This window comes from Labeo rohita, chromosome 6 (assembly GCF_022985175.1).
Source record: "Labeo rohita strain BAU-BD-2019 chromosome 6, IGBB_LRoh.1.0, whole genome shotgun sequence".
NCBI classification, from domain to species: Eukaryota; Metazoa; Chordata; class Actinopteri; order Cypriniformes; family Cyprinidae; genus Labeo; species Labeo rohita.
Window position 1 is genome coordinate 24,266,985 of NC_066874.1, and position 26,318 is coordinate 24,293,302.

At 36.9% G+C, this 26,318-nt stretch overlaps 2 protein-coding genes across 4 annotated transcripts; one reads left to right on the forward strand and one right to left on the reverse strand.

Moving 5' to 3' along the window:
* Window positions 1-239: 239 nt before the first annotated feature.
* Window positions 240-13,901, forward strand: ube3a (ubiquitin protein ligase E3A). 2 transcript variants are annotated; one of them, XM_051112431.1, is made up of 11 exons: window positions 240-405; window positions 1,349-1,431; window positions 4,237-4,550; window positions 5,966-7,212; window positions 7,307-7,451; window positions 8,134-8,339; window positions 9,489-9,653; window positions 9,752-9,907; window positions 10,005-10,078; window positions 10,499-10,642; window positions 12,495-13,901. In XM_051112431.1, coding segments are annotated over exons 2-11 (2,574 nt in total). In that variant the 5' UTR covers window positions 240-405; window positions 1,349-1,429; the 3' UTR covers window positions 12,616-13,901. The 2 variants fall into 2 exon arrangements, with proteins under 2 accessions (XP_050968388.1, XP_050968389.1); XM_051112432.1 differs by having other exon boundaries at window positions 4,433-4,550.
* A 2,370-nt stretch (window positions 13,902-16,271) lies between these two features.
* cnga3a (cyclic nucleotide gated channel subunit alpha 3a) lies at window positions 16,272-25,755 on the reverse strand. 2 transcript variants are annotated; one of them, XM_051111624.1, is made up of 9 exons: window positions 25,507-25,755; window positions 23,334-23,471; window positions 21,924-22,040; window positions 21,495-21,671; window positions 20,719-20,778; window positions 20,183-20,392; window positions 19,935-20,036; window positions 19,743-19,849; window positions 16,272-18,560 (listed from the first exon to the last, which is right to left on the reverse strand). In XM_051111624.1, the coding sequence occupies exons 2-9, from the start codon at window positions 23,432-23,434 to the stop codon at window positions 17,161-17,163; spliced, it is 2,274 nt and encodes a 757-aa protein (XP_050967581.1). In that variant the 5' UTR covers window positions 23,435-23,471; window positions 25,507-25,755; the 3' UTR covers window positions 16,272-17,160. The 2 variants fall into 2 exon arrangements, with proteins under 2 accessions (XP_050967581.1, XP_050967580.1); XM_051111623.1 differs by lacking the exon at window positions 21,495-21,671.
* Window positions 25,756-26,318: the final 563 nt, after the last annotated feature.

Sequence of the window (26,318 nt, forward strand, 5' to 3'; positions counted from 1 at the left end):
ATCTAGTTTCTTTAAGTTTTCCTTTCGGATTCTGCCATCTGCTGATGAACATTAATATCACAATGTTTTCGTTTTTAATATGTACGTATAAAAAATAAAAAAAAATGTCGTGCGTGTCTGCTATGTTGATCTGAGCTCATGAATACAGTTTTCACGGTTTCTTCGCTGCTCCGTACACCTCACCCAGATCTTGACTGACTGCCAGAACGCTGTGCCGTGGTTTTTATACTGATGGTCGTCCTCTCGCCACAGTGCATTGTGGGATCGCTCTCCGTGTTTGCCTCAGTTGATCAAGATGGCCGCGAATATTTTGTGGAGGGGTTGGAGTTGAATATACGCCGCACTCGGAGCGATTGTGATGTTGAGAGACCAGATTTATTCGTCCGCATCAGAACATCTTCAGAAGTAAGCTGTCAAAACATTATTCACGCTTCTCCCACCCCGATCGCGCATGATCGAAGCCGTAATAAGCGCTGTTAGGCCAGTTAGCCGCGCTGCTAACAGCTCCGGGGAGGGACGGAGAGGGTTTCTGGTAAACAAGCGAAATCTATGCAGCCCCGACATCCTAAATACTCCCTCGCTTTTGATTGTGCAACAACAAACGTTGAGTAAAATCCGCCCGTGTCTGTGAAATGTCAGACTGTGGTTAGCTGCAGCTAGGCTAACTAGTTACTCAGCTCTTTCTTGCTATTACTCCCCATGACAGCTACTGCAAGGTTACAGGATTTGCTGCACTCACTCTGCCTTAAGCGCACCGATCATCTGCACACCACATTAAAGACAATTAGTTCGGTGTTCGTTCGTTTAAAAATGAACCGTAGGAGATTGACTATGTGTGTGTGCAAGGCTGAAGTTGTTTGTGCACTGTCATACCCCCTGCCTGCCCCTCTGCGGCCTCACCTCCTTCTGCTCAGGGTAAACGTTTGTTTACCGGTACACAGGATGTTTTCATTGCGAAAGCACACAGTGTGTTTTTAGTTCGGGTCTCTGTTTAGGTTTATGTTGCTGCTCTTCTTGCGGTCACATGGGTTGTGTGTCAAAAACTAGTGCGCTGATTACCTAGACAGCATTTTTGAACATCGTAAGGTTCCAGAATACTGTCTAGGTAGGCATTCCGCTCGGTTTGAAGACACTGTCTGTGGTGAAATTCTGCCCCGTGATGCACGTTAGGTTCGTGTTTACCCACAGTACACTGTTTCTCAATCATCCTGAGCCGTTTTATTTTTGAAAAAGCTATCTCTTTTATCAGTCGTTATTAAGTGAACTGTTCCCAATCATCTGTGGATATTACCTGTACAGCTGTTAAATTATTGATGTGTGTGAGTGACCGTTCTCTGTTCATCTGCAGGATTGCTACCTGACCACCTTTTGGTCTCTTTGAGCTTAAAGCCGCAGAAGAGTGTGATATTGGAAACTTTAAGCAAGTCTAATGTAAGTGACTTTGTTTATACCCATGTTAAATGACTTATCTTGGTATCCTGACTAACTTAGAAAACTTAAATGCAAAAGAAAAAGATGTGAGTGTCACCCAAATCAAGGAAAATAAACAACACAAAACAGCCTTACGTCTAACCTCTAAACTAATTAGGAAAAAAAAGAACAAGAAAAGAAAACCGAAATCTTCAGCGTGTACGACGCCCTAACTAAACTCAATTAAGCTAAAAAGCAGAAGTACAACAGTGGCGTGACACACACAAACCTAAACTAACAGCGTACAAACTAAACTAATCAAAAGAGCAAAAACAAGCAAAGTCATGGCAGATGACTAATTGTTCGAGTTGTCAAAAAGGGCATTTAGGATTAACTCAACGCCCAGAAATCCAGGTGTATTCTTAACTTTAAACTTGGCATGTGATTAGTAAGATTTTACTGACTTGGTAAGATTTTACTGACTTTTACTGATTCTGTCATCATGCACTCATCCTTCAGTCGTTCCTGTGTGAGTTTCTTTCTTCTTCTGATATTTTGACACAGCCATTGACTTTCATAGTACTTTTCCATATACGTCAACTGTTTGGTTATCGGCGTACTTCAAAATACCTTCTTTTGTGTTCAACAGAAGAAAGAAATTCATACAGGTTTAAAACAACTTGAGGGTGAGCAAATGATGACAGAATTTATTTTTGGTTGCAGTGTTCCTTTGGAAAAAACAAATTCTTAATTATCCTGAAGGTGTGGTCACATTTACCATTGTTGGGTGGAATTTTGCAGTCGAAATCCATTCATTTCAACAGGAATCGGCACAATCGGGTGTGTCACGTGAGGGTGAAAAAGTTCCCCAGTTTTGACTTTTGGTCACGTGAATTCACCACGTTGACCAAAGGAAGCTGCTTGGTTTAAAAAAGTGACTTCTGTGTGAATGGTGATTTATCCGTTTCCACACTATTAAAATTTTTTCCCCTGAATGTTTTTGGAGTTATTTTTCAAATGTGACCGCACCCTAAGGGTTCTTCAGAAAGAAATAATTACTTGTTGAAAAAGTAATTCGACCAGTAATAAATACTGGTTGGAAAAGTTCTTTAAAAAGGAATAATTAATGGTTGAAAAAGCTCCTTTTTTGCTGAATGATGCGATACCAACGTTGTTCACACTGGTATCTCGTCGCTCAGTTAAAAAAGGAGCTTTTTCAAGTCACGTTTACAGTAAGACACTTGGAAGTACACAAGGCCAAACAATGAACAAAATATGCACTGTTTTAAAAGACCTCAGTGTTTTTAATGTGTTGACATGAATTAACATTGGTGACACAGAACAAGGAGTTCATCTCATTTCAAAAAGCATAATTTACAGTTGAGATCAAAAGTTTACAGAATCTGCAAAATGTTACTTTTAGCGAAATAAAAGGGATCATACAAAATGCATGTTTTTTTTAGTACTGACCTGAATAAGATACTTCATTTAATAGATATTTACATATAGCCCACAAGAGAAAATAATAGTTGAATTTATAAAAATTATCCTATTCAAAAGTTTACGTACACTTGGTTCTTAATACTGTCTGGTTACCTTTGAGATCCATCTTTTCACACTGAGGACAACTGAAGGACTCATATGCAACTATTACAGAAGGTTCAAACGCTCACTGATGCTCCAGAAGGAAACATAATGCATTAAGAGCTGGAGGGTGTAAACTTATGAACAGAATGAAGATGTGTACATTTTTTCTGTTTTTCGTTTAGTACTGCCCTTCTGAAGCAACAGAAGATACTTGCATGTTTCCCTGAAGACAAAATAAGTTAAATTTACCCTGACGTTCAAATTCAAAAAGTTTTCACCCCCCAGCTCTTAATGCATCATTTTCTTTCTGAAGCATCAGTGAGCGTTTGAACCTTCTGTAATAGCTGCATATGAGTCCCTCAGTTGTCCTCAGTGTAAAAAGATGGATCTCAAAATCATACAGTCATTGGAAAGGGTTCAAATAAACAAAAATGGCACCTGAAGGATTTTTCTGGAGAGCAGCGGGCAGTTTATCTGTTCAGGACAAACGAGGGACTCAAAGAACAATCAAGCGTATGTAACTACTATTTCTCTTGTGGATCATATGTAATGCGAAATATCTTATTCAGGTCAGTAGTAAATAAAAAATAACATGCATTTTGTATGATCCCTCTTATTTTGGTAAAATAATCAACATTTTGCAGATTCTGCAAGGTCTATGTAAACTTTTGACCTCAACTGTATGTATAGATCAAATAATAAGTAGTTTTTGATGCATAATCAAAGCCGTTAAAAAATATCAGCTTCAAATATGATTTTAAATCCCCAAGAAAAGCTGACTCCTGTTGAATGTTCTGTGTTACTGATTTGTATTTATTTATGATTATTTTTTTTATAAACTGAGACATGAGTCACTTATTTTCTGTTTTGTTCAATATTATGAAATCAAATGTGCATTGAATGTTTTCTGTTGTGACAGATCAGTGCATGGTATTTTGTTTTTCATGCAAAAGGAATTTTGCAGGCATGGTCTAACAATGAGTAGCCGCATCATAGATATTCCAAACATTCTGTTTCAGATTAATAGTTCTCTTAAAAAATGTCAATTATAGTGCTTGCTTTTTCCATCATTTTGAAAGTATTTTCATGTGCACATGCGAAAGTCAACATGTTTTGATGGCTGTTGAGAAAATCAAGTGGATGGTTTGATTAGTAGAGAAATATTTTCACTGTTGTGAACTTATTTTGGGATTGAACCGTACTAATCCCCCTGCTGTCCTGTTTGAATGTTTGATGCAGGAAGCGAGCGGCTGCAAAGCATTTAATTGAGCGCTACTACCACCAGTTAACAGAGGGCTGTGGAAATGAGGCCTGCACGAATGAGGCTTGTGGCTCTTCTCCGGGTTTCCAGCGCATGGATAACAATGCAGCGGCCATCAAGGCCCTGGAGTTATATAAGAATAACGCCAAACTGTGTGATCCTCATCCCTCTAAGAAAGGAGCCAGTTCAGCCTTCCCGGAGAACAGTGCCAAAGGAGCTCACAACTTCTCTGCTTGCAGCAACGGGAAGATGAACCACAAGGATCTGCAACCCTCAAGGGAGGACTTTAGAGGTGAATGGCATTGTCACGATTGCAAAATTTGTATTGATATTACATGATTTGTTTGTAAAGTTTTTTTTTAAGAAACAACAATTCCTATATGCACAGTGTAATTTCTAAATGCTTTGTTATGAGAATAAAATAGAGAAAACAATTTAATAAAAGGAGTCAATAAACTAAAAAAAAAAACAAATTCTTGACACTTTGATGACATGAATGTGCTATTGCATACACCTTTATAACTAAAATACAAATATGTATTATTTAGTATATTCACAAATTGAATTACCTATCATCATCACCTTTCTCAGTTAGGTAACTAAAGCATCAGATTTTCAGTAAATATTCAGTATTGAATAACAAAGAAATTGAATTTTCCCCCAGTTCTGGTTTTGAACTCCTTTCTATGGAAGCCTGTTTTCACCACTGAATAAAATTTTTTAAAAAAGCTAATTTTTTGTCTCACAGTTCTGGCTTTTTCCTCATAATTGCAAGTTGACGTCTCACAGTTCTGACTTTTTTCTCTGAATTGTAAGATATAAACCAAAATTGTGAGTTATAAAGTCAGAATTGCGAGATACAAACTCACAATTCTGGGAAATGAAGTAGGAATTGCAAAAATTTAAGCTTGCGTAATTCTGACTTTTTTTTCTCAGAATTGTGAGCTATAAGTCAGAATTGTAAGATATAAAGTCGCAATTCTGACTTTTTTTCCTGACAATTCTGAATTACAATTTTTTTTTTTTTCAGAATTGAGATATAAACTTGCAATTGCCAGTTCTGAGGGAAAGAAACAGTTATATGTTTTCAGAATTGCGTGTTTATATCTCACAATTCTGATTTGACTTGCAATTGCATGTTATAAAGTCAGAATTACGAGATATAAACTGAGAAAAAAAGTTAGAATTGTGAGTTTTTAATCTCGCATTTCTGATCTTTATAACTTGCAACTGCAAATTTATATCACGCAGTTCTGTGAAAAAAATCAGAATAGTGAGTTTAAATTTCAATTCTGACGTAAAAAAAAAAAGTCTCACAATTCTGACTTTCACTTGCAAGTTTACATCTTGCAATTCTGATTTTTTTTTTTTTTTTCCGCAGAGTTGCGTGATACAAATGTGCAACTCTGAGAAAAAATAAATAAACTCACGAGTGTGAGGGGGAAAAAAAGTCAGAATTGTGAGATAAAGTTGCATTTTTTTTTTTGGTTTGTTTTTTTTCTTATTCAGTGGTGGAAATGGGCTTCCATACCTTTCTGAAAGTTGCAAGTTCGACATTAAAAAAAAAAAACAGCTTTACTGAAGAACAGCTAATGTTTCTGTCACAACTTCATCACCTTCCTGAATCCAATTTCGAACTACTTTCTGAATCATACTTTTGACTTACCACACAAATGTTTAAATATTCTTCACCGTGTTCTTCGGCAGATCTGAATTACTTGACAGAGGAGAAGGTGTATGAAATCCTGAGCCTCTGCAGTGAGACCGAGGACTATTCTCCTCTAATCCGTGTCATCGGTAGGGTTTTCTCAAGCGCGGAGAGTCTGGTTCAGAGTTTCCGCAAAGCGAAACAACACACCAAGGAAGAGCTCAAGTCCCTTCAGGCCAAGGATGAGGACAAAGATGAAGATGAGAAAGAAACGGCCTCTGGTTCGTCCACAGCCATGGAGGTGGAACCCGAAGCCTCGGCGTCAAGTGGAGATGGGTCATCTCACGGAGAAAACAACGTCCAAAAGTTAGGTCCTGTAGAAGTTTCAGTAGACATTGAGGCGGTAAGAAGAGTGTACGACCGACTATTATCGAACGAGAAGATCGAAGCAGCATTCCTCAACGCGTTAGTCTACCTGTCACCCAACGTAGAGTGTGACCTCACCTATCACAACGTGTATGCCGCTGACTCTAATTACCTGAACGTCTTCATCATCGTCATGGAGAACAGTAATCTCCACAGTCCAGAATACTTAGAAATCGCCCTGCCGCAATTCTGCAAGGCAATGAGCAAGCTACCTCTTCCGGCTCTGGCCAAGCTTGCGCGGTTGTGGTCGCAGTACGGCGCCGACCAGATCCGACGTCTGGTCGAGACTTTCCAGCAGCTTATTACCTACACGGTCATCAGCAATGAGTTCAGCAGCGAAAACCTGGTTAATGAGGACGATGGTGTGGTGGCAGCCACCAAGTGCTTGAAAATCGTCTACTATGCAAATGTGCTGGGCGGCGACCTAGACATGGATCACAACGAGGAGGATGACGACGAACCGATCCCGGAATCCAGTGAACTGACGCTGCAGGAGCTTCTCGGCGAGGAACGACGCAATAAGAAAGGCCCTCGGGTGGATCCGCTAGAGACGGAACTAGGCATTCGTGCCTCGGACTGTCGGAAACCCCTCATCCCCTTCGAGGAGTTCATCAACGAACCGCTCAATGAGGTGCTGGAAATGGACAAAGACTACACCTTCTTCAAGGTGGAAACAGAAAGCAAGTTCTCCTTTATGACCTGCCCGTTCATTCTTAACGCTGTGACTAAGAATCTAGGCCTGTACTATGACAACCGGATTCGGATGTACAGCGAGCGCAGGATTACTGCCCTCTACAGTTTGGTGCAGGGACAGCAGCTGAACCCTTACCTGCGACTCAAAGTGCGCAGAGACCACATCATAGATGATGCTCTTGTCAGGGTAGGTTCTGAAAAGCCAGCGAAGCCAAATGTTGTTTCATAGAAATGTATCTAGATGATATGTAGATATAAAATGAATACGTGATTTGTTTTAGTTGGAGATGATTGCTATGGAAAACCCGGCAGACCTGAAGAAACAGCTGTATGTGGAATTTGAGGGTGAGCAAGGAGTGGATGAAGGAGGAGTATCCAAAGAGTTCTTTCAACTGGTGGTAGAGGAGATCTTTAACCCAGATATAGGTAATTATCATTCGTTTTTCATACTTGACATATTTAAAGGGATGGTTCACTCAAAAATGAAAATCCTGTCATTGATTACTCACCCTCATGTTGTTCCAAACCTGAAAGACCTTCGTTCATCTTCAGAACGCAAATTAAGATATTTTTGATGAAATCTGAGAGCTTCTGACCCTGCATAGACAGCAACACCGCTACCAAGTTCAAGGCCTAGAAAGGAAGTCATGTCATTAAAATAGCTGAATATAGTCATTATTTTTGTTTTCAGTAAGCATTCTAGTAGTAGTTGAACCACTGATGTAACATGGACTATTTTAACAATGTTCTTGTTATCTTATTTGGCCTTGAACGGGGTCAGAAAGCTCTCCGATTTCATCAATGTTAAACGAAGGGCTTGCGGGTTTGGAACAACATGAGGGTGATTAAGTAATGACAGAATTTACATTTTTGTGTGAACTATCTCTTTAATATGCCTTTTGGCTTTCATGTACTTGTCCTAATGTTACACTTAATCAGTTTAATTTATATTCATTGATGCTGGAATGGATAATGCGCTATTTGTATGCGCTGGTCAACTTAATGTTCCTCTCAGAACTTGATATTGATGACCTTATTGATTCACTGAGTGTGAGATGATCTTTTGTGCACCCTTGTCTTACACTTCCTCTTTCTGTTTCACCCACAGGCATGTTTACCTATGATGAAAGCACAAAACTTTTCTGGTTCAACCCCTCATCATTTGAAAATGAAGGCCAGTTCACCTTGATAGGCATCGTCCTGGGCTTAGCTATCTACAATAACTGCATTCTCGATGTGCACTTCCCTATGGTGATTTACAGAAAACTAATGGGAAAGAAAGGAACGTTTAGAGACCTCACAGACTCTCATCCGGTAATACTTGCTTGGTTACTTTTATGTTTTTCAACATTTGTAGTCTAACATTTTTTGAGAGGTAAAATACAAATATAACACCAAGATTACATTATCATTATGATTCAAACGTTTGGGGTCAGTAGGGCTCACCACGTCTTTATTTGATCAAAAATAAAAGTGAAATTAAAATTTAAAAGAGAAGTTCATTTCCAGAACAAAAATTTACAGATAATTTACTCACCCCTTGTCATCCAAGATGTTCATGTCTTTCTTTCTTCAGTTGTAAAGAAATTGTTTTGGATTTCAGGATTTCTCTCTATATAGTGGATTTCTATGGTGCCCCGAGTTTGAACTTCCAAAATGCAGTTTAAATGCAGCTTCAAAGGGCTCTAAATGATCCCAGCGAGGAAGAAGGGTCTTATCTAGCAAAACGATTGGTTATTTTCCAAAGAAACTTTTTAACCTCAAATGCTCGTCTTGTCTATCTGTGCGTGAACTGTGTATTCTGGTTCAGTAAGGTTAGGGTATGTCAAAAAACTCCCATCTCGTTTTCTCTGCCAACTTCAGAATCCTCCTACGTTCAAACTCTGAGGCACCATAGAAGTCCACTACATAAAGAGAAAACATGAAATGTTTTCCTCAAAAAAACACAAGTTCTTTTAGACTGAAGAGAGAAAGACATGAACATCTTGGATGACAAGGGGTTGAGTAAATTATCTGTCAATTTTTGTGCTTGAAGTGAAATCCAACAAAACTGTATCTAATGCCTTTGCCACAGCATGTTAACTTAATGTCGTACATTGTACATGAGATTATGTATTTACAAAAAGCAACATTTCAGCTTTATTGCAAGTGGGAGTGCATGAACTGTTCTCATATTGGAGGCATGCTGTGAAGCAGCGTCTATTTGCACTTGTACAGGATACAGGAGGATTTAGGGCATTGATTGTCTGGGAGGAGATTTAAGCAGGTACATCAGCACTTCAGTGGCAGACCCTGTCATTATGAGTTTAGCACACTATTATGACTGCTGATCAAAATATTTGGAGCGAGTTGATTCTTGCTCTGTCGCATGGTAATTGTTCGATGGGTAGGATTAGCAGAAGACCTCGTAGTGTCAGTGCATCTCTACAGAAAACGATTATATGTATTCTCTGTGATCTTCAGGTTCTATATCAGAGTCTGAAGGACCTACTGGAGTATGAAGGTAATGTGGAAGAAGACATGATGATTACCTTCCAGATCTCACAAACAGACCTGTTTGGAAACCCACTAATGTATGATTTAAAGGAAGGAGGAGATAAAATCCCAGTTACCAATGAAAACAGAAAGGTTAGTCCATTTTCAGAAATGTCCGGCATTCAATGTTTAAAAACACAAGCGTGTTCATATCTGCCAGTATACAAATAACACGAAGTGGGTCTCTGCAGGATTTTGTGGCACTCTATGCAGAGTACATGCTGAACAAAAGTGTGGAGAAACAATTCAAGGCCTTCAGAAGAGGATTCCACATGGTCACTAATGAATCTCCGCTGAAGTATCTGTTTCGACCAGAGGAAATTGAGCTGCTTATATGTGGCAGCAGGGTGAGTTGGCTACAGATTGTTAACTGCTTCCAGGCTTACACATGAGGCACAACCATACATATAAACTTTATTATTTTTTTTTGTTTTTCTCATGCAGAATCTTGACTTTCTAGCACTTGAAGAGAGTACAGAATATGACGGTGGATACAACAAAGACTCTCGCATTATTAAGTATGTGCATTCTTATTCAAATGATTATATTATGTATATTAGAATTTTTTTATGTTGTGTGAGTAATTTTCTCTATACTGAAACAGCAGTTAGCGGTTTGTTTCTCCAGTTACAAAACCTTCTGACAACCACATAAATGAATAATGAATATTCCGTTTTTGGGTAGTAATTGTATTTCAGGTATTTCAGGACTAAATGTTGTGCAAGATGAGCATTAAGTTAATGATTCATTTTTATGTGAGCAATTTGTATTTTGTCTTGTTGTCATTTAATTATGTTATATGCATCAGCCATCTTGCCTTCCAGATATTCACATCAGCATTTACAAGCATGATATCAGTCAACCACTAGTTGTAAATACTACTTTCTGTGTGAAATTAAGAGTGTATAAAAAAACCTGATATTTTTGACACTCATCAGGGATTTCTGGGAGACTGTGCACTCATTTGAGCAGGAGCAGAAGAGGCTGTTTCTTCAGTTCACCACTGGCACAGATAGAGCTCCAGTTGGAGGTTTAGGCAAACTCAAGATGATTATTGCCAAAAATGGCCCTGACTCAGACAGGTACATTCAAACACTGCTTTTCTACACTGTCACTTAGTAACAAGATCTTTGTCAATTTTTTGACATCTTGTTCAAATAGTTGTATGATCATGTATCAGATCGATTAAATCTTGAACACAGAACATGTTTGAAAAATGGGAGAAATGGGAAATGGAAGCAAGGTCTTAAGATATCTTGAGATCTTGAGCAAGGTCTTGATTTTTTTGTCCTATTTACTTGACACATGAAAATAATGTTGTCATGCAATAATCTTAAAGGTGCAGTAAGCGGTTTTTGCCAAACAATGTTGATATTTGAAAGCACCAAAACGAACACACCCATAACCCAACAGTACGTCGCCCCTATTTTGATATCTCTGCCCCACACGTATATACACAACCCTGGCATAACGCTGATCGCGGAAACAGGCAAAGGTGCATATTCAAACAAAAGCCAACACAGATAAGTTGTGTGAAATGATGCAAAACCAACGTTACTCGCCTAGCAAAAAGAAACAACGCAACCCTGACGACCAATTCAAGCCTTTTCCACTCCTTTAGATCTCTGCATTGCTAGAAAGCTGCTCTGATATTTAGGCGGGTTTTACCTCTTACTTGATTTTTAATGTTTTGTTCCTCCAATATTTTCCCCTTTTTTTTTTATCTTTAATTTCTCTTTATCTTTAGTCAATTTGCTAATATCTGTCCACTCCTCTCCTCTAATATCTGTCCTGTCCTCACTCAAATTGAGCACTCTCTTCTCTCTATCATTACAAGACATGCCCCTTACTGCTGATTTGGCTATAAGTGTGTATTAGGACACAGTCCGACACTGTGGTCAAAAGCGTTTTTCAAAAATTGCTTATGGCACCTTTAATGGTTCAGTGGTTTCCCAATGCTTTTTAGTTGCAACAGTTTAGTTTTGAGAAAATATCAAATCATGTAAAACCTATGGAGGCCAGTTCCTGCCACTGAATAAAAGATAAAAAAATTGCAAATTTTTATCTCACAATTCAGTTTTTTTTTTTAGAATTCCGTAAAACAGACTCGCAATTCTGCCTTTTTGTCTCAGAATTGTAAGATGTAAACTCACAATTGAGAGTAATATAGTCAGAATTGCATGATATAAACTCACAATTGCGAGTCATAAAGTTAAAATATTAGGATGTAAACTCACAATTGTGAGAAATGAAGTCAGAATTGCAAGTTATCTTTTATTTTATTCTCAATTTTGAGACTCACAGTTGTGAGTTTTAAAGTCCAATTCTGAGGGTCGAAAAAGACTGATATGTTCTCAGGATTGCGAGTTTATCTTTCACTTAGTAACTTGCAGTGGCGTGTTATAAAGTTAGAATTCTGAGAGAGAAACTTTTTTTTCAGAGTTGCATGTGTATATCTCACATTTCTGACTTTAGGCAAAATAAGAAAAATGTACACATCGTTCTGTTCAAAAGTTAATGCATCAGTGAGCATTTGAACCTTCTGTAATAGTTGCAATTGAGTCTCTCAGTTGTCCTCAGTATCAAAAGATGGCTCTCAAAATCATACAAACAAACAAAAAAAACAGCTGTGGATCATTCAGGTAACCAGACAGTATTAGGAAACGAGCATATGTAAACTTTTGAACGAGGTCATTTTTATAAATTCAACTATTATTTTCTCTTGTAGACTATATGTAAACATCTTTTATGTGAAATAGCTTTTTCAGGTCAGTAATAAATAAAAAAACAACATGCATTTCGTATGATCCCTCTTATTTTGGTCAAATTAACATTTTACAGATTCTGCAAGGTGTATGTAAACTTTTGACCTGAACTGTACATCTCTACAGATGTCTTCTCAAAGTAATGCGCTTTTCTTCTTCCTATGGTCAGGTTACCCACCTCTCATACTTGCTTCAACGTGCTGCTCCTCCCTGAATACTCCACCAAGGAGAAACTTAAAGAGAGACTCCTTAAAGCCATCACTTACGCCAAAGGCTTCGGCATGCTCTGAGGCACCAGGATCCGCAAAAGAACTCACTCGCCCTCAGAGGTCTCATTTGTGCGTCAAAGGAGAATTCAGCTACATCGACAACTAAAAGTAAATATCAAGTTTAAATGTAAGGCAACGTGAAATGGGGTAAAATGGGAAAGTTCTGGTGACCGTGTGCCTGTGCCTAAATAGTAGAAAAAACCACACTGGACTCTTGGCTCTCTCTCTCCCTCTTATGTAAGTGTTAAGGTTCCCTTTTTGTATGCACTGAGATAATAGCGTTATTTATTTTAAGGGATGAAATCTCTTGTCGTGTCTGCCAGGAAATCCACTCACGTTTGCTTTTGTAGTCATAAAAAAGGAGAGACGGTTAGACGTTTTCAACACCTGCAGGACTGATCACCATCTGAACTTAACAAGATCAAAGGGAGGAAGTGGAACTTTATTGATGTATTATGGTTGAACTGTGAAAGTGCACTTAACTCAATATTCAGAATGTCTCTTAGGCTTTTTTGTTTTCCTTTTGGGTCTGCCCTTTGACATTTTTTGGCTTGTGTTTCATAGGTCTTCCCTAGTCCATTCGCATTTGCAGCAGTGCTTTCAAAGGTACAGAGCAGCTCCAGTCTCGATTTCGTGTCCAGGAATCTGTATTTATTGAGGAATTGTTTGTGATGCCGCTTGGCGAGTTGTGCTGCTCTTTTATGGCCAGTGTTCTACATTACGCTTCAGAGCCGGCTCTTTTCCTCTCGCACACAATTGATCCGTTTGCTAAAATCAATCCACACTCATGGTGCACTCCTGACAAAAACGAGTAGTGTTACAAAAGAGAGATCTAACCCTTCCCATAAACCTCTCTCAAAGGCTTCCCACAAGTGTTTTGTTTTGTTATCTGTCTTGTTTTAATTCAGGATGGCAGACTTTTAGTCGGTAAATGCTAATTGACAGTGCCCCATAAAGAAACTGTTTCTGTTTTAGTTGCTTTTTTTTGCTCTGCACAGTGTCTGGCCCTATACTGTTGGATGAAAATGAGGGGAAATTGGCACAAATTGTACCACTATCTTGTCGTGCCAAACATTTATGCTGAGAATCGCCGCTCCGGTTTGTCCAGGCATAGCTGGAAACCCACTTTAGCAATGCCCTCTACACTTTTGTTTTTCCTTTATCCCTCTTGCATATTAAATGTGACTGTGGTTTGTTCCACTGCTGATGGCGCTAACATAAAAGGGGGAAACAGAACTTGATATTGAGAATGACAACATTTGATTGTTTCAAGTTATTCTTAAATAAACTCAAAACTGAAAAACAAACCAAGTGTGGAAATGTGATGAATAGATTGTGATTTCTTGTCTTTTGTGGTGTCACAGTTCATTTTACACAAAACCTCTTAGAATGTGAATTGCACACAAAATTAACAAATATGTCTCTTTTAACACAACATCCAAGGCAAAATGTATATGTTTTTTAATATATAGCTCTTTCCTAAACTTATTTGAGCTATTATTAGTGGAGATTTTAGTCACCTTAGGATTCAGTCACCTGATGTTTGGGGTCAAACTGGCACTGGTAGTTTTTTAAATGTTTTTCTCCATTTCCTCTGAGGAGGCAAGGGAGGCAGTGTCTCCTCAAAATACTGGATGAGAAAAAGATATGGTAGTACAACAATAAATATTATAAAATATGACATTAAAAAGTTTATAAATCACTCGTTTTTCTACATTAAAACTGTCCCAACACAGCGAGTTACAGAGGTACCTTGAACTTTGAACACACTCCCTAAAAAAGCGTGCAGTTGGGGGTAGGGCTGTTCGATTCCGAAAATTTTGGAATCGAGTCCGATTCCGATTCATGGTTCTGGAATCGATGAGATTCGATTCCAAGAATCGATTCCTCACTGTTGTTTTCGATTCTTGTTTTTTTAATATGAAGCTTTATTTTTTAAAACTATGATACATTTCTGTATTTAAATTGTTATTTTGTTTGCATTGCACATGAAATTAGTCATAGCCCACAGCGCAGTTCAGCTGAATGATATGTACTTCAACGGTATGCTTTGCGCAAAATTAACAAACTGTACACTGAAACAAAATAACCAGAATAAGCAATATAAGGCCGTTCCACCGTAAAATAACTTCTGAATCGTTTTAAACTGGTTCATTAAAACGATATATCCGAAAGAACCTTTTCGTCTTTGTATGATGCAGCCGTTCGTTTAAGAGGCACCCATAGATAAGCTTTGTTGAACTGAAAACGGCTCTGAATCAGGAGTCGATTCCATCCATTGGAATCGACTCTCGAATCCCAACGCCTCGGAATCGAAGAATCGATTCTTTTTGGAATCGACTCCCAGCCCTAGTTGGGGGTAATGGACTTCCTCACATTTCCGAGTTTTTCGTAGCGGAAGTCATCATAGTTGGGTAAAATTCGAACTGCAGTAAAAGTAAAACTCCACGATATTGTTTTTAAGACTTTCAATCCACCTTATTTTTGCCGTAAGAGTGGGAGCGGCCGTTTGTAAATTTAATGTGTCTGGCTTCTGGTCTCATCTGGATCCAGCTATGTTTATCTGTACAAAACAACCCGTTTTGCTGCTTGATATTGCAAATGTGTTTGTCTTACCATCTTATTTTAATGTATTATCTTAATTATGAACACAGTAGTTTTACCGTTTACGGCACTTCAATATTCTTCTCTGTGGCAGATTATGAACAAGAAGTCTAACACATGACCAGAAAACAGCTTACTTCTGCATTGAAAAATAAGGTGGATAAAAGGGAAAAAATAAAAGAGACTGATAACCGCAGTCAGAAAAGAGAACAATGTCAAATTTATGTTCCTCTCATAGACTCATTAGAAACACCCTTGCATTAGCGTTAACTAGTTTTTTTGTAACTTGATGAAAAGGTGAGATAATACAAAGTATAGTATTATAAATGTGCATGTATTTTTTTAAAAATACAAACATGAAAAACTTTAAAGGATTTATGATTATGATGACCGTTGAAACGCGTCATCACGGTCTTTTGAAAAATAATGAATGGGTGAAAGTCACGATATGATTGGATATGACTGGTTATGTTCGGGTGTGATTGGTTCATGCGATAAATCCCGCCTCTTCTGTTCGTGAGCATTCAGCGTTCCCGAATCAGTATGAATGAACCGTAAAATGGCATTACTGGGAAGACGAATTTAAAAAAGTAAGTAAACAACTCATACACCTACATAAAACCCTTTTGTTACGTCAAAATAAGACTTAAAATGGCATGAAAACATGATCTGTGAGAGTTTATAGTGAGTGAAATTTTTAGCTTGGTGAAATTTAAAGTATATCTCTGTGTCTGTGACGAATATTTACCGAGCTTTGATGACTGATGATCCGAACAATTTAAAATTGGTTAAAAGTTAACTTGTCAAAAGGAAAATACATTGTTACTGCTTTGAGTTATTATTTTGAAATAAATGTAAAATGCTTAAAACACTAACTTGATTAGATTAATTTTTATATAAAAATTTGGCATACACTGTTTCACCTATATCAGATCATCTCTCTGAGTACAGTTTTTGGTCCCTAACATGACATACACACCTAGTCACCTGGTTGATCTGGTTTACAGTCTAAATATTAGTTTTAAATGAAACACTTCACAAACATTTGTTAGAATGTTTATTAAAGAACGCATTTGGGAACTTTTGGTTAGTATACTAAAATGTTTTGGCTTGGGATGATTTTAATATTGTCCATAAGTTGTCAAGTTGTTTTTCGAGCAGCGCTATTAGCCTTATTATTGAAATAATGCAATTGTTTAACGAGCAGAATCAGAACATCATCAAAAGGAACTAAATAATTTAGAATATGTTATCATACTTATGCCAAATGAACAATTAAGAGTATTATTCCTCCTCTTCTGAAGTACAAATAGACCTCATACAGTATGAAATGCCTTTTTTGACCACGTTTTTGACATACACCACGAAGTTACACTACTGTTCAAAAATGAGTACTTTTATTCAGCAATAAAACATTAAATTGTTCAATAAATGTGAAGACATTTATATTAGTTAATCAAAATAAGAAATGTTTTTTGTGCACCAAATCAACATATTATGAAGGATCATGTGACACTGAGGACTGGAGTAATGATGCTGAAAATTCAGATTTCCCATCACAGAAATAAATTACATTTTAAGAAGTAAATTAAAATAGAAAGTCGTTATTTTAAATTGTAATCATATTTTAGGATATTACTGTTTTTATTGTATTTTCTATTTTTTTTAAAAATCAGCCTGGGTTAGCATAAGAAACGTCTTTTAAGAAACATTTTACACCTCCAAACTTTTGAACAGTAGTGTATCTGTTGTGCATTCTGTCATCATAGCTGTTTTTACTGCACATATTGAATAAATACAACATCAGCATTACAATTTAACGCGTATATATGGCAATTAGTACAATGTTGTCATATGTAACTTATAAATAGATAAGTATAAACAGTTTAAAAGTAATGTACTATGTAAAGAAATATGTACATGGATAGGAAACCCCATTAACCCCAAAGTCTATGCTGTTGACTATTTTTTCTTCTCTTCTTCTTTGTCCTCAACAACCTCTGAGAGATCTTCCGCCCGTAGTGTTTTCACTTTATTCTCCATGTTGGAGATCCTCTGTTTCATCTTGCTCTGGTAGGATGTGTATTCAGCCATAAGCTTGGCAAATTTGCCAGTCATGAGTTCAAGGTTGCTCTCCAGGCGTTGAATCTTCTCGTCCAGATCTTTGGGATCAGCACCAGCGGCTGCAACTGCCTCATCAAGAAGGTTGTCCTTCCTTAAAATGGCCTTTCCTTTCTCTTCCAAGGCTTTTTTGGCTTCTGGGTATTCAGTAAGCGCTTCCACGAGGTCATCTTTAGAGAGCGCGAAGAGGTCAGAATAGCCTACGCTACGAATGTTCGCCGTTCTTCTGTTTCCAGCTTTACTGCCTTTGATTCCAAGAATACTGATTTCTCCGAAGTAAGCGCCATCACTGAGCACCACAAACTGCGTGACGCCATCATCGGCCACCACGGCGAGCTTTCCTTCTTTGATGATGTACATTTCTCGGCCGATGTCACCCTTTTTACATATGTAATCTCCAGGACTGAACACCTGAGGTTGAAGCTTCAACACCAACTCAATAAGAAGTCCAGCTTCACAATCCTGGAAGATTCGCACCTTCTTCAGTGTATCTAAATGGACGTTGATGGCTATCTCAGCTTTGAGCTTGTCTGGGAGATTTTTCAAGACTTCCTTCTCATCACAAGTTTTCTTCTCCGTCCAAAGATAGTCAAACCATTTGATGACCCTGGCTTCCAGATCTTTGCTGACCTTACGGAACTGCATGTACTGCTTGATGGAATCGATCTTGGCCTGAAATTCAGCACGGGAAGCGTTCATGTTAGAGATCATGGCACCGACGTTACCGACGATGGTAGCGAAAATCAACACTCCGATGAGGAAATCCATAACGACGAACAAGTATTCGACGTCTTTAACAGGAGGTGGCGTTTCTCCAATTGTGGTGAGAGTAAGAGTGGACCAGTACAGGCAGTAGATGTATTTTCTGGCCAAGCGGCCGTATTCAGGGTGGCTGATGTTTGGATATACCCACGTGTCAGTCCCAAAGCCAATCGTTTTGGAAATGGCAAAGAAAATACAAGCGTTCCAGTGAATGATAATCAGGATGTAAAGTACGAGGTTGCTGATACGGAAAATGTTCGGATAGTTTGTTCGGGTTTCCGTTCGGTCGAAGAACTCGAAGAGACGTGCCATTTTGAAAAGGCGGTTGAAGCGAAGTTCAGGATTGTTGAATCCCACTTTCAGCATTATTACATCCGTCGGGATCATTGAAATCAAGTCGTATTTAAACTGGGGGATTTTCTTGTAATGATCCATCAACTTCTTAGAGTCTTTGACAAGGAGACCCTGCTCTAAGAAGCCTGAAAAAGACCAAATAAAAATGAAAAAGAATAAAAATTCAACAAGCTTGTTAATATTTTATAATGTTTTCGACAGAAGTCTCTTAAGCCCTCCAAGGCTACATTTATTTAAATATAAATACAGCAGAACAGTAATTACTGTTAAAAATAAATGTTTTCTATAATAATATATATATATATATAATTTATAATTTAATTTATAATTTCAAAAAGCATTTATTTAAAAAAAATAATAATAATCAAATGGTAGTGTATTAATATTTAATATTAAAATGTATGATGGATATACAGTTGAGGTCAAAAGTTTACATACACCTTGCAGAATATGCAAAATGTTCATTATTTTACCAAAATAAGGATTATACAAAATGCATCTTATTTTTTAATTTAGTACTGACCTGAATTTCACATAAAAGATGTTTAGATGTTCATGAGTCCCTTGTTTGTCCTGAACAATTTAACTTCAGAAAAATCCTTCAGGTCTCACAAATTCTTTGGTTTTTCACCATTTTTGTGTGAGAAACCAGAAGGAAAAATGATGCATTAAGAGGCAGGGGTAAAAACTTTTGAACAGGATTTTCGTATATCCCAGAAGACAAAATAAGTTAAATTTACCCTGATCAGTTCAAAAAGTCCCCCCCCCCGGCTCTTAATACATTGTGTTTACTTCTGAAGCCTCAGCGAGCATTTGAACCTTCTGTAATAGTTGCATGAGTCCCTCATTTGTTCTCAGTGTGAAAAGATGCCATATACAGTCATTGCCGAAAAGCGTTCAAATACACAAAAATGCTGAGAAACCAAAGAATTTGTGGGACCTGAAAGAATTTTCTGAAAAACAGCAGGCACTTTAACTGTTCAGTACAAACAAGGGACTCATGAACAACTATCACTCAATTTAAAAAAAACAGCTGCATCATTCAGGTAACAACACAGTATTAAGAATCAAGTGTATGTAAACTTTTGAACGGGTCAGTTTTATAAATGACTAACTATTATTTAACATTATAAAACATCTTTTATGTAAAATATCTTATTCAGGCCATTACCAAATAAAAAATAACATGCATTTTGTATGATCTCTCTTATTTTGGTAAAATAATGAACATTTTGCAGATTCTGCAAGGTGTATGTAAACAATATTATTCATAAAATATGTGAATTCTTTCTGAAAAATCACCATACCTGTTCTTGATCTGACAAATGTGTCTGCATAATAGATTAAGTCTGCGGTATAGTCCATGATGATCCAAAGCATTGTGTAAGAGTTCTGCAGCTCATTGAAACAGGCCCTGAAGAAATATGAACAATGAAGCACACTGCACATCTCTACCATCTAAAGTTATTGATTTTATGAGAGATTCTGCATGAACAGACCTTGTCACCAGCATCATCAGGTTATAAAACACCGGGACTGCTATGACTGAAAGCCATCTGTAATACTTGTCTGAGGCTGGATCCATGATCCACACTTCTTTCCTAAAAACACAGATTAGATTATCATCTAGCCACTTTCAAAAATGAACACATACCAAACCACAGCATTCATTTGTGAGAAATATCATCATCTGATTAGTAGTATTAAAACGATACTATCATTGAAATTTCATTTGTGGCATACTCACGGCGGAGGAGGAGCATCTTTCTTTTTATCATCTTTCTTATCATCCTTCTTTTCGTCCTTTTTCTCATCTTTTTTCTCATCCTTTTTTTCATCTTTTTTCTCATCCTTTTTTTCATCTTTTTTCTCATCTTTTTTCTCCTCCTTCTCATCTTTTTTCTCTTCCTTTTTTTCTTCATCTTTTTTTATTTCTTCCTTTTTGTCTTCCTTTTTGCTGAAGGTAACATTTCGGGTTGTTTATATTTGAATTAGTAAACTAGACTGATATCTAAGGGTCACTAGTGTAAACTACCACTAGAGGGCAGCATTAACACTGCTAATATTCACTGAACACTATTACGGCAATATACTAAACATGTCAGACTATCATCTGTTGTTATAAATTTCATTTTTGAGATTAATTACTATTAGTATTTATTTATTATTTAGGATTCTACAATCTAGTATTTATCATATACATGTGTTAATTATTTTTCTGTCATTTATACCGCACTATATAGGGGTTTCTATCTGAAGGAGCTGTTTCTACATGGTACTTACTCATCTGTGTTGTTGCAATTGTTCATATTGTAAGCTGCCAGAGGCCATTGATTGGCTTTTCTTAGGGAGCAAAAGGCATTCATTTTTGTTATTTTTGTGGAGTATATTTTGAGGGATCCGATTCTGAGACAACAACTATAGATCATCACTACTGGTGACTTGTTATCAATATCTATCCACCCTTTTCTTCGCCAAAAAATGGGCGTGACCATTTGTAAATTTTATGGGTCTGGCTTCCGGTCTCATTCGTGTCCAGCTATTTTTAACTGTACAAAACGGCTGGTTTTGCTGCTTGATATTGCAAATTGGTGTCTTACCATATTATTTTAATGTATTATCTTAATTATAGGCACACTGGTACAGCAAGTTGTTATTCTTGTCGTTATTTGTTTATAGCAGATAATGCACTGGAAGTCTCACCCATAAGCTTACTTCCGCATTGAAGAAAAAGGTGGATAGATAGTGAAAATCTGTACATTTGTTTCTATTCTACAGGTTATTATGATACTTAAAGGAGGTTTCTACATGAAAATCTACATACTGTTTTCGGATTTTAACCTCTGGCCCAACCCAATCTTTTTTTTCTAACTAAATGAATCCTCAGCTCTGTGAACTGTTTTATGAATCATCTGCACACAATACGGATACGCTATACTTTTGCACAGATGCAGTATGATTTTCTTCATGATCCTTTCATTTTCAAGGACTTTAAATTACCCCAAAGGCATCCCTGTCTGTACAGTGAAACTGTACAGAAAATCCTTTTCTTGACTTACTTCCTCTTATGAGGCCTGTCAGGAAGGCCCATAGAGGATCGGGCATTACTTCCTCGGCTAGATAAGTCTTTGAGCTCAGGTCCACGGAATCGCTCCAAGAAGGAGTCGGGACGCTCAACCTCTCTGTGAAGTCTGTGTGATGCCCAATTCCTCAGCATTAACAGAAACTGGGTGAGCCTGGGAGACCGAAAGACGTCAAACAGCAACACTTCCAAACTCTTTATACAGTATGTAGCTTTCTGTTCATATCAAATGCACACTTAACAGTTTTGCTGATGAGTGTTGATCACTTCACTTTATAAAGCTTGTATGGTAATATTACATGTGTTAATGAATTATGCTGAGTGTGCATTTGATTTAGCTTAGTGGTAATCATGGTTTACATGGTAAACTACATTCAAGCTTAGGTTTGGATGGGTTTGATGTTACCTTGCCATAGCCCCAGCACCTGTGAAAGAGCTTCTCCTAGATTCCTGAAACTGGCTGGTTGCAGAAGAAATGATCCCCTGCATGTCAGAGGAGGTGTCCTCACATAGAGAATGTGCCCTGAGAAAAATTGGGCGTTAATCGTCTTTCACAAATACCATCTTTTGAAACGAAGCTGCAGAAGTTGCAAAACACCAGAACTTAAAATAAAATGCAAGAACATTCTCCAAACAAATTAACAAGTGTAGTACTTGCAGCTCCACATATCTTCCTGAAGAATCCAAACATTCAGATTTTTTTGTTGAAGTTTATTCTTAAGATACCAGAACATTTCAATCTAATCTTAACTGTTTTAGCAGTTATTAAAGAAGTTATTACAGAATGGAGTCAAAAATATACTTGACCTGACAACAAACCCGAATCCTGTGCCCTGACAGCTTCCTGTTTCAAATTAGACTGCTAGTCACTGCTAAGATTTTTAATGTTTTTTGTCTCTTCTGCTCACCAAGCCTGCATTTATTTGATCCAAAGTACAACAAAACAGTAAATTTTTAAAATATTTTTACTATTTAAAATAACTGTTTTCTATTTGAATATGTTTTAAAATATAATTTATTCCTGTGATCAAACCTGAATTTTCAGCATCATTACTCCAGTCACATGATCCTTCAGAAATCATTCTAATATGCTGATTTGCTGTTCAAGAAACATTTTTTATTGGTATTATTATCAATATTTGAAACAGTAGAGTACATTTTTTCAGGATTCTTTGATGAATAGAAAGATCCAAAGATCAGTATTTATATGAAATAAAAAGCTTTTGTAACATTATATACTCTACAATTCAAATGTTTGGAGTCAGTATAATTTTGTTTATTTATTTATTTTTTAATTATAGAAATTAATACTTTTTTTAGCAAGGATGCTTTAAATTGATCAAAAGTGATGATAAAGATGTATAATGTTACAAAAGATTTCAAAACTTTATTCGCAGCTGTTTTCAATGTTTTTGAGCAGCAAATTAGAATATTAGAATGATTTCTGAAGGATCATGTGACCGGAGTAATTGTGCTAAAATAAAGCTTTGAAATCACAGAAATAAATTACATTTTAAAATATATTCAAATATAAAGCAGTTATTTTAAATAGTAAAAATATTTCACAATTGTACTGTTTTTGCTGTACTTTGGATCAAATAAATGCAGGCTTAGTGAGCAGAAGAGACTTCTTTAATAAACATTAAAAATCTTACTGTTCAAAAACTTTTGATTGGTAGTGTACAGAGAAACAAGACTGAAGTCCGAAAATCTATTTACCATTTCATCAACTTTTTGGTGCAAAATCATGAACATTGTTAGTGATGCTCAAAAAAAGTACGATATGACTCCTTTAAGTTCCGCTTGTTATTCTAACCTGCTTGCACCATTTTCAGTCTGGTCCAGTTCATCTTCAGAGGCTCGGACCGATAGCTTTTGTCTGGATGGGTAGGATCGTTCTGTGCAAATCTTCGCCATTCTCTTTCTTCTCTTTGCCTATTCTAGGCATCCAGCGCTTGATAAGACATGTCAAATAAAGGACAACACCGTAACAAATGACCATTAATTATAAAACATTTAAAGCATGTATTTGATCCTAGAAATTATGCTCAAAAGCATAATACAGTGAGGCTTTTAATGGCCTGCCATTATTGCAGATAATAACGTTGTATCAGCTGAACCCAAGGTTCAGTGGAATTAAAATCTGAAGAGATTACAAGAACCCGTTATTGACTTGATCTCTGCAAACCCGTTTTCACACCGACAGCATTGCCATCTGAACACATCGCCTAAAAATACTTGCTGCTTAAACACTAAACAAGATCAGCGGCCCATCTCTCTGGTAGATCACGACCCAGATGTACTTTAAAGCCACCATGTATACAGAACTCTTAGAAAGTGTGACTACATATAGCAAGAATTGGTTGTAACGTGATTTGTGGTTAAACCGAGTGTTTATTAGTTTATATGACAAGAAACGTAACAAAAAATACAACAAAGTTCCTAACCTGGTTATAAACCACACTACAGCTTTGTGGTTTCAGGGTCTTTGATCAAAAGGGTGATGCTGCGCTTTCTCTATCTAATGATGTTTAGTTTTATCGTATTGCTGAGGGGAGATTAGTGTAATTAGACTAACACCACCAACGCTATTTGTGTAATCTATTCCAAATACAGAACGATGCTAATGCTGAGGACACGCAGCAACTTCTGTCTGCGGTCCTGATTTCCACCCACCAGTGTTTTGTCATCTGAGGATCTGAGGATCTGAAGTTCCCACTCCCCACCGTAAATAAAAATCAACTCTGACGTGTCCAATGTGGATTTTAATTCAATAATTTGTACTGTCATCATACATTTAACAGAGACAAACAAGTTCTTCTCATCATTTTGTTTTAAATGCTAAGTGTTTATGCTAAATCATATGTGACCCTGGACCACAAAACCAGTCTTAAGTCGCTGGGGTTTATTTGTAGATATAGCCAAAAATATATTGTATGGGTCAAAATTATTGATTTTTCTTTTATGGCAAAAATCATAAGGAAATTAATTAAAGATCATGTTCCATGAAGATACTTTGTAAAATTCCGACTGTAAATGTATGAAAACTTCATTTTTGATTAGTCATATACATTGTTAAGAACATTATTTGAAGTACTTTAAAGGCAATCTTCTCAATATTTTGATTTTTTTGCACCCTCAGATTCCTGATTTTTAAATAGTTGTATCTCAGCCAAATATTGTCTCATCCTAACAAACTATACATCAGTGAAAAGCTTATTTGTCCAGCTTTCATATAATTTTGAATGAAAATGACCCTTATGACTGGTTTTGTGATCCAGGGTCACATATAAATTAAGAGTTAGTTTTTCTTTCAAGATTTATATTAATTTAAAAGTTTAGGGAACACATATACTATTAACTAAAAGTTTTCCTCAGTGAACATAATTTGTTGTTAATAAGTAGTAAGGTAATTGTTTAGGTATGAGGTAGGATTAAGAAATCTAGCATATGGTCATGCAGAATAAGGCATTAATATGTGCTTTATAACTACTAATAAACCGCCAACATGCTAGTAATATGCATGCTAATAAGCAACTAGTTAATAGTAGTAATTAGTCCTTGAAATAAAGTGTTACCAAGATGTTTTTTACCTTAAAGTAAAGTGGCTGTTTTTTTACAGTATATGTACGTTTGGCACTGTAATGTAAAGTGTCGCTATTGCATCGACAAGTGAAAATCTGGACTGGTTTATTTTCACTAAACGGTTTAGTTGGAAAGCTGAGCACTGCTGCACGTGTGCCAGAAACGCTCTGACTAGAGGGAATCCTGTTAACTCATTTACATTTGTCACGAGCCTTAGTTATTATTAATACATTATGCAATATTTCAGTGACTTGACGACATATTTATCGTAGCCTCGACAAATTCTTTCGCAAACACCAACGGACAACAGTAAGTATACTTACGAGAAATTAACAACACTTTCATAGCATATTTATATAATTTACACTATCTAAACTAGTAAACATGTAATTTATTAAACTTACCTGCGAAGCAACAATATTTAGTAATCCAGCAGATTTAGAGCAGCAGATTCCTGTTCAGGTTGCTCTTTGGTTGAAGCAGTTGGTGATCCTGCTCAGTGTTATATAAAATCCCATCTTTAATTAATTCGAGTTTGCATTTTTTGGCCATCAGTTTTCACCCATCACCAGTCTCCTTTAGACTGAGATCATGTGTGATTCTTAGGTGTCCAGATTTTTTTGATAAGACTCCTAAAGGATGCGTTCAGAAGTCTTCAGCTCCTCAGATGACTGACAGCTCAGAGCTTTCGATGTGGACGTGGGCGGAGCGTAGTGCTCGTGTTCTCATTAATATTAATTAGCTACTTTAAATGGCTAATGGTTCTGCCATTTTTACAACGGACTAAAACGTTACGGTAATTAATCAGTTATTTAGTTATTCATGAATCTATTTATATTACAAATGTATTTCTTTTTATAATGATTTATTGTAATTGACACATTTACATTCATATACTATTTCATTTATTTGTCATTTTCTGAAAATAATTTTAAAATGTGTTTGTATAACTGCATTGTTAGGACACCTTTTCTATGCTGCCAGGCAGTATTTTTGTCTTAATGAACCAGCACTTTGAGAGATTAGTGATCCACTGAAAAAAAAGTGGCAAGCATTGGTGGCACCATACTGATATCACCAGCTCTGGCATCAACATGGTCGTCCCGGCCATGCTAATGAGACCTGAGAAATCCTTAAGGCAATCTGCGGAGCTGCATCTTTAATCCCAGATTAGGCCTGAGCACCTATCTGAGCCACCTAATACTCTTTCTTGGCC

Excerpts from the sequence above, each read along its gene's own strand:
- ube3a (XM_051112431.1), top strand. Across the intron at positions 8,340-9,488 it reads ACCTCACAGACTCTCATCCG|GTTCTATATCAGAGTCTGAA; the intron begins GTAATACTTGCT and ends TGTGATCTTCAG. Across the intron at positions 10,643-12,494 it reads AATGGCCCTGACTCAGACAG|GTTACCCACCTCTCATACTT; the intron begins GTACATTCAAAC and ends TCCTATGGTCAG.
- cnga3a (XM_051111624.1), bottom strand. The coding sequence starts at position 23,434 with ATGGCGAAGATTTGCACAGAACGATCCTACCCATCCAGACAAAAGCTA. Across the intron at positions 20,393-20,718 it reads AATTGCAACAACACAGATGA|CAAAAAGGAAGACAAAAAGG; the intron begins GTAAGTACCATG and ends TGTTACCTTCAG. Across the intron at positions 20,037-20,182 it reads AAAGATGCTCCTCCTCCGCC|GAAAGAAGTGTGGATCATGG; the intron begins GTGAGTATGCCA and ends CTGTGTTTTTAG.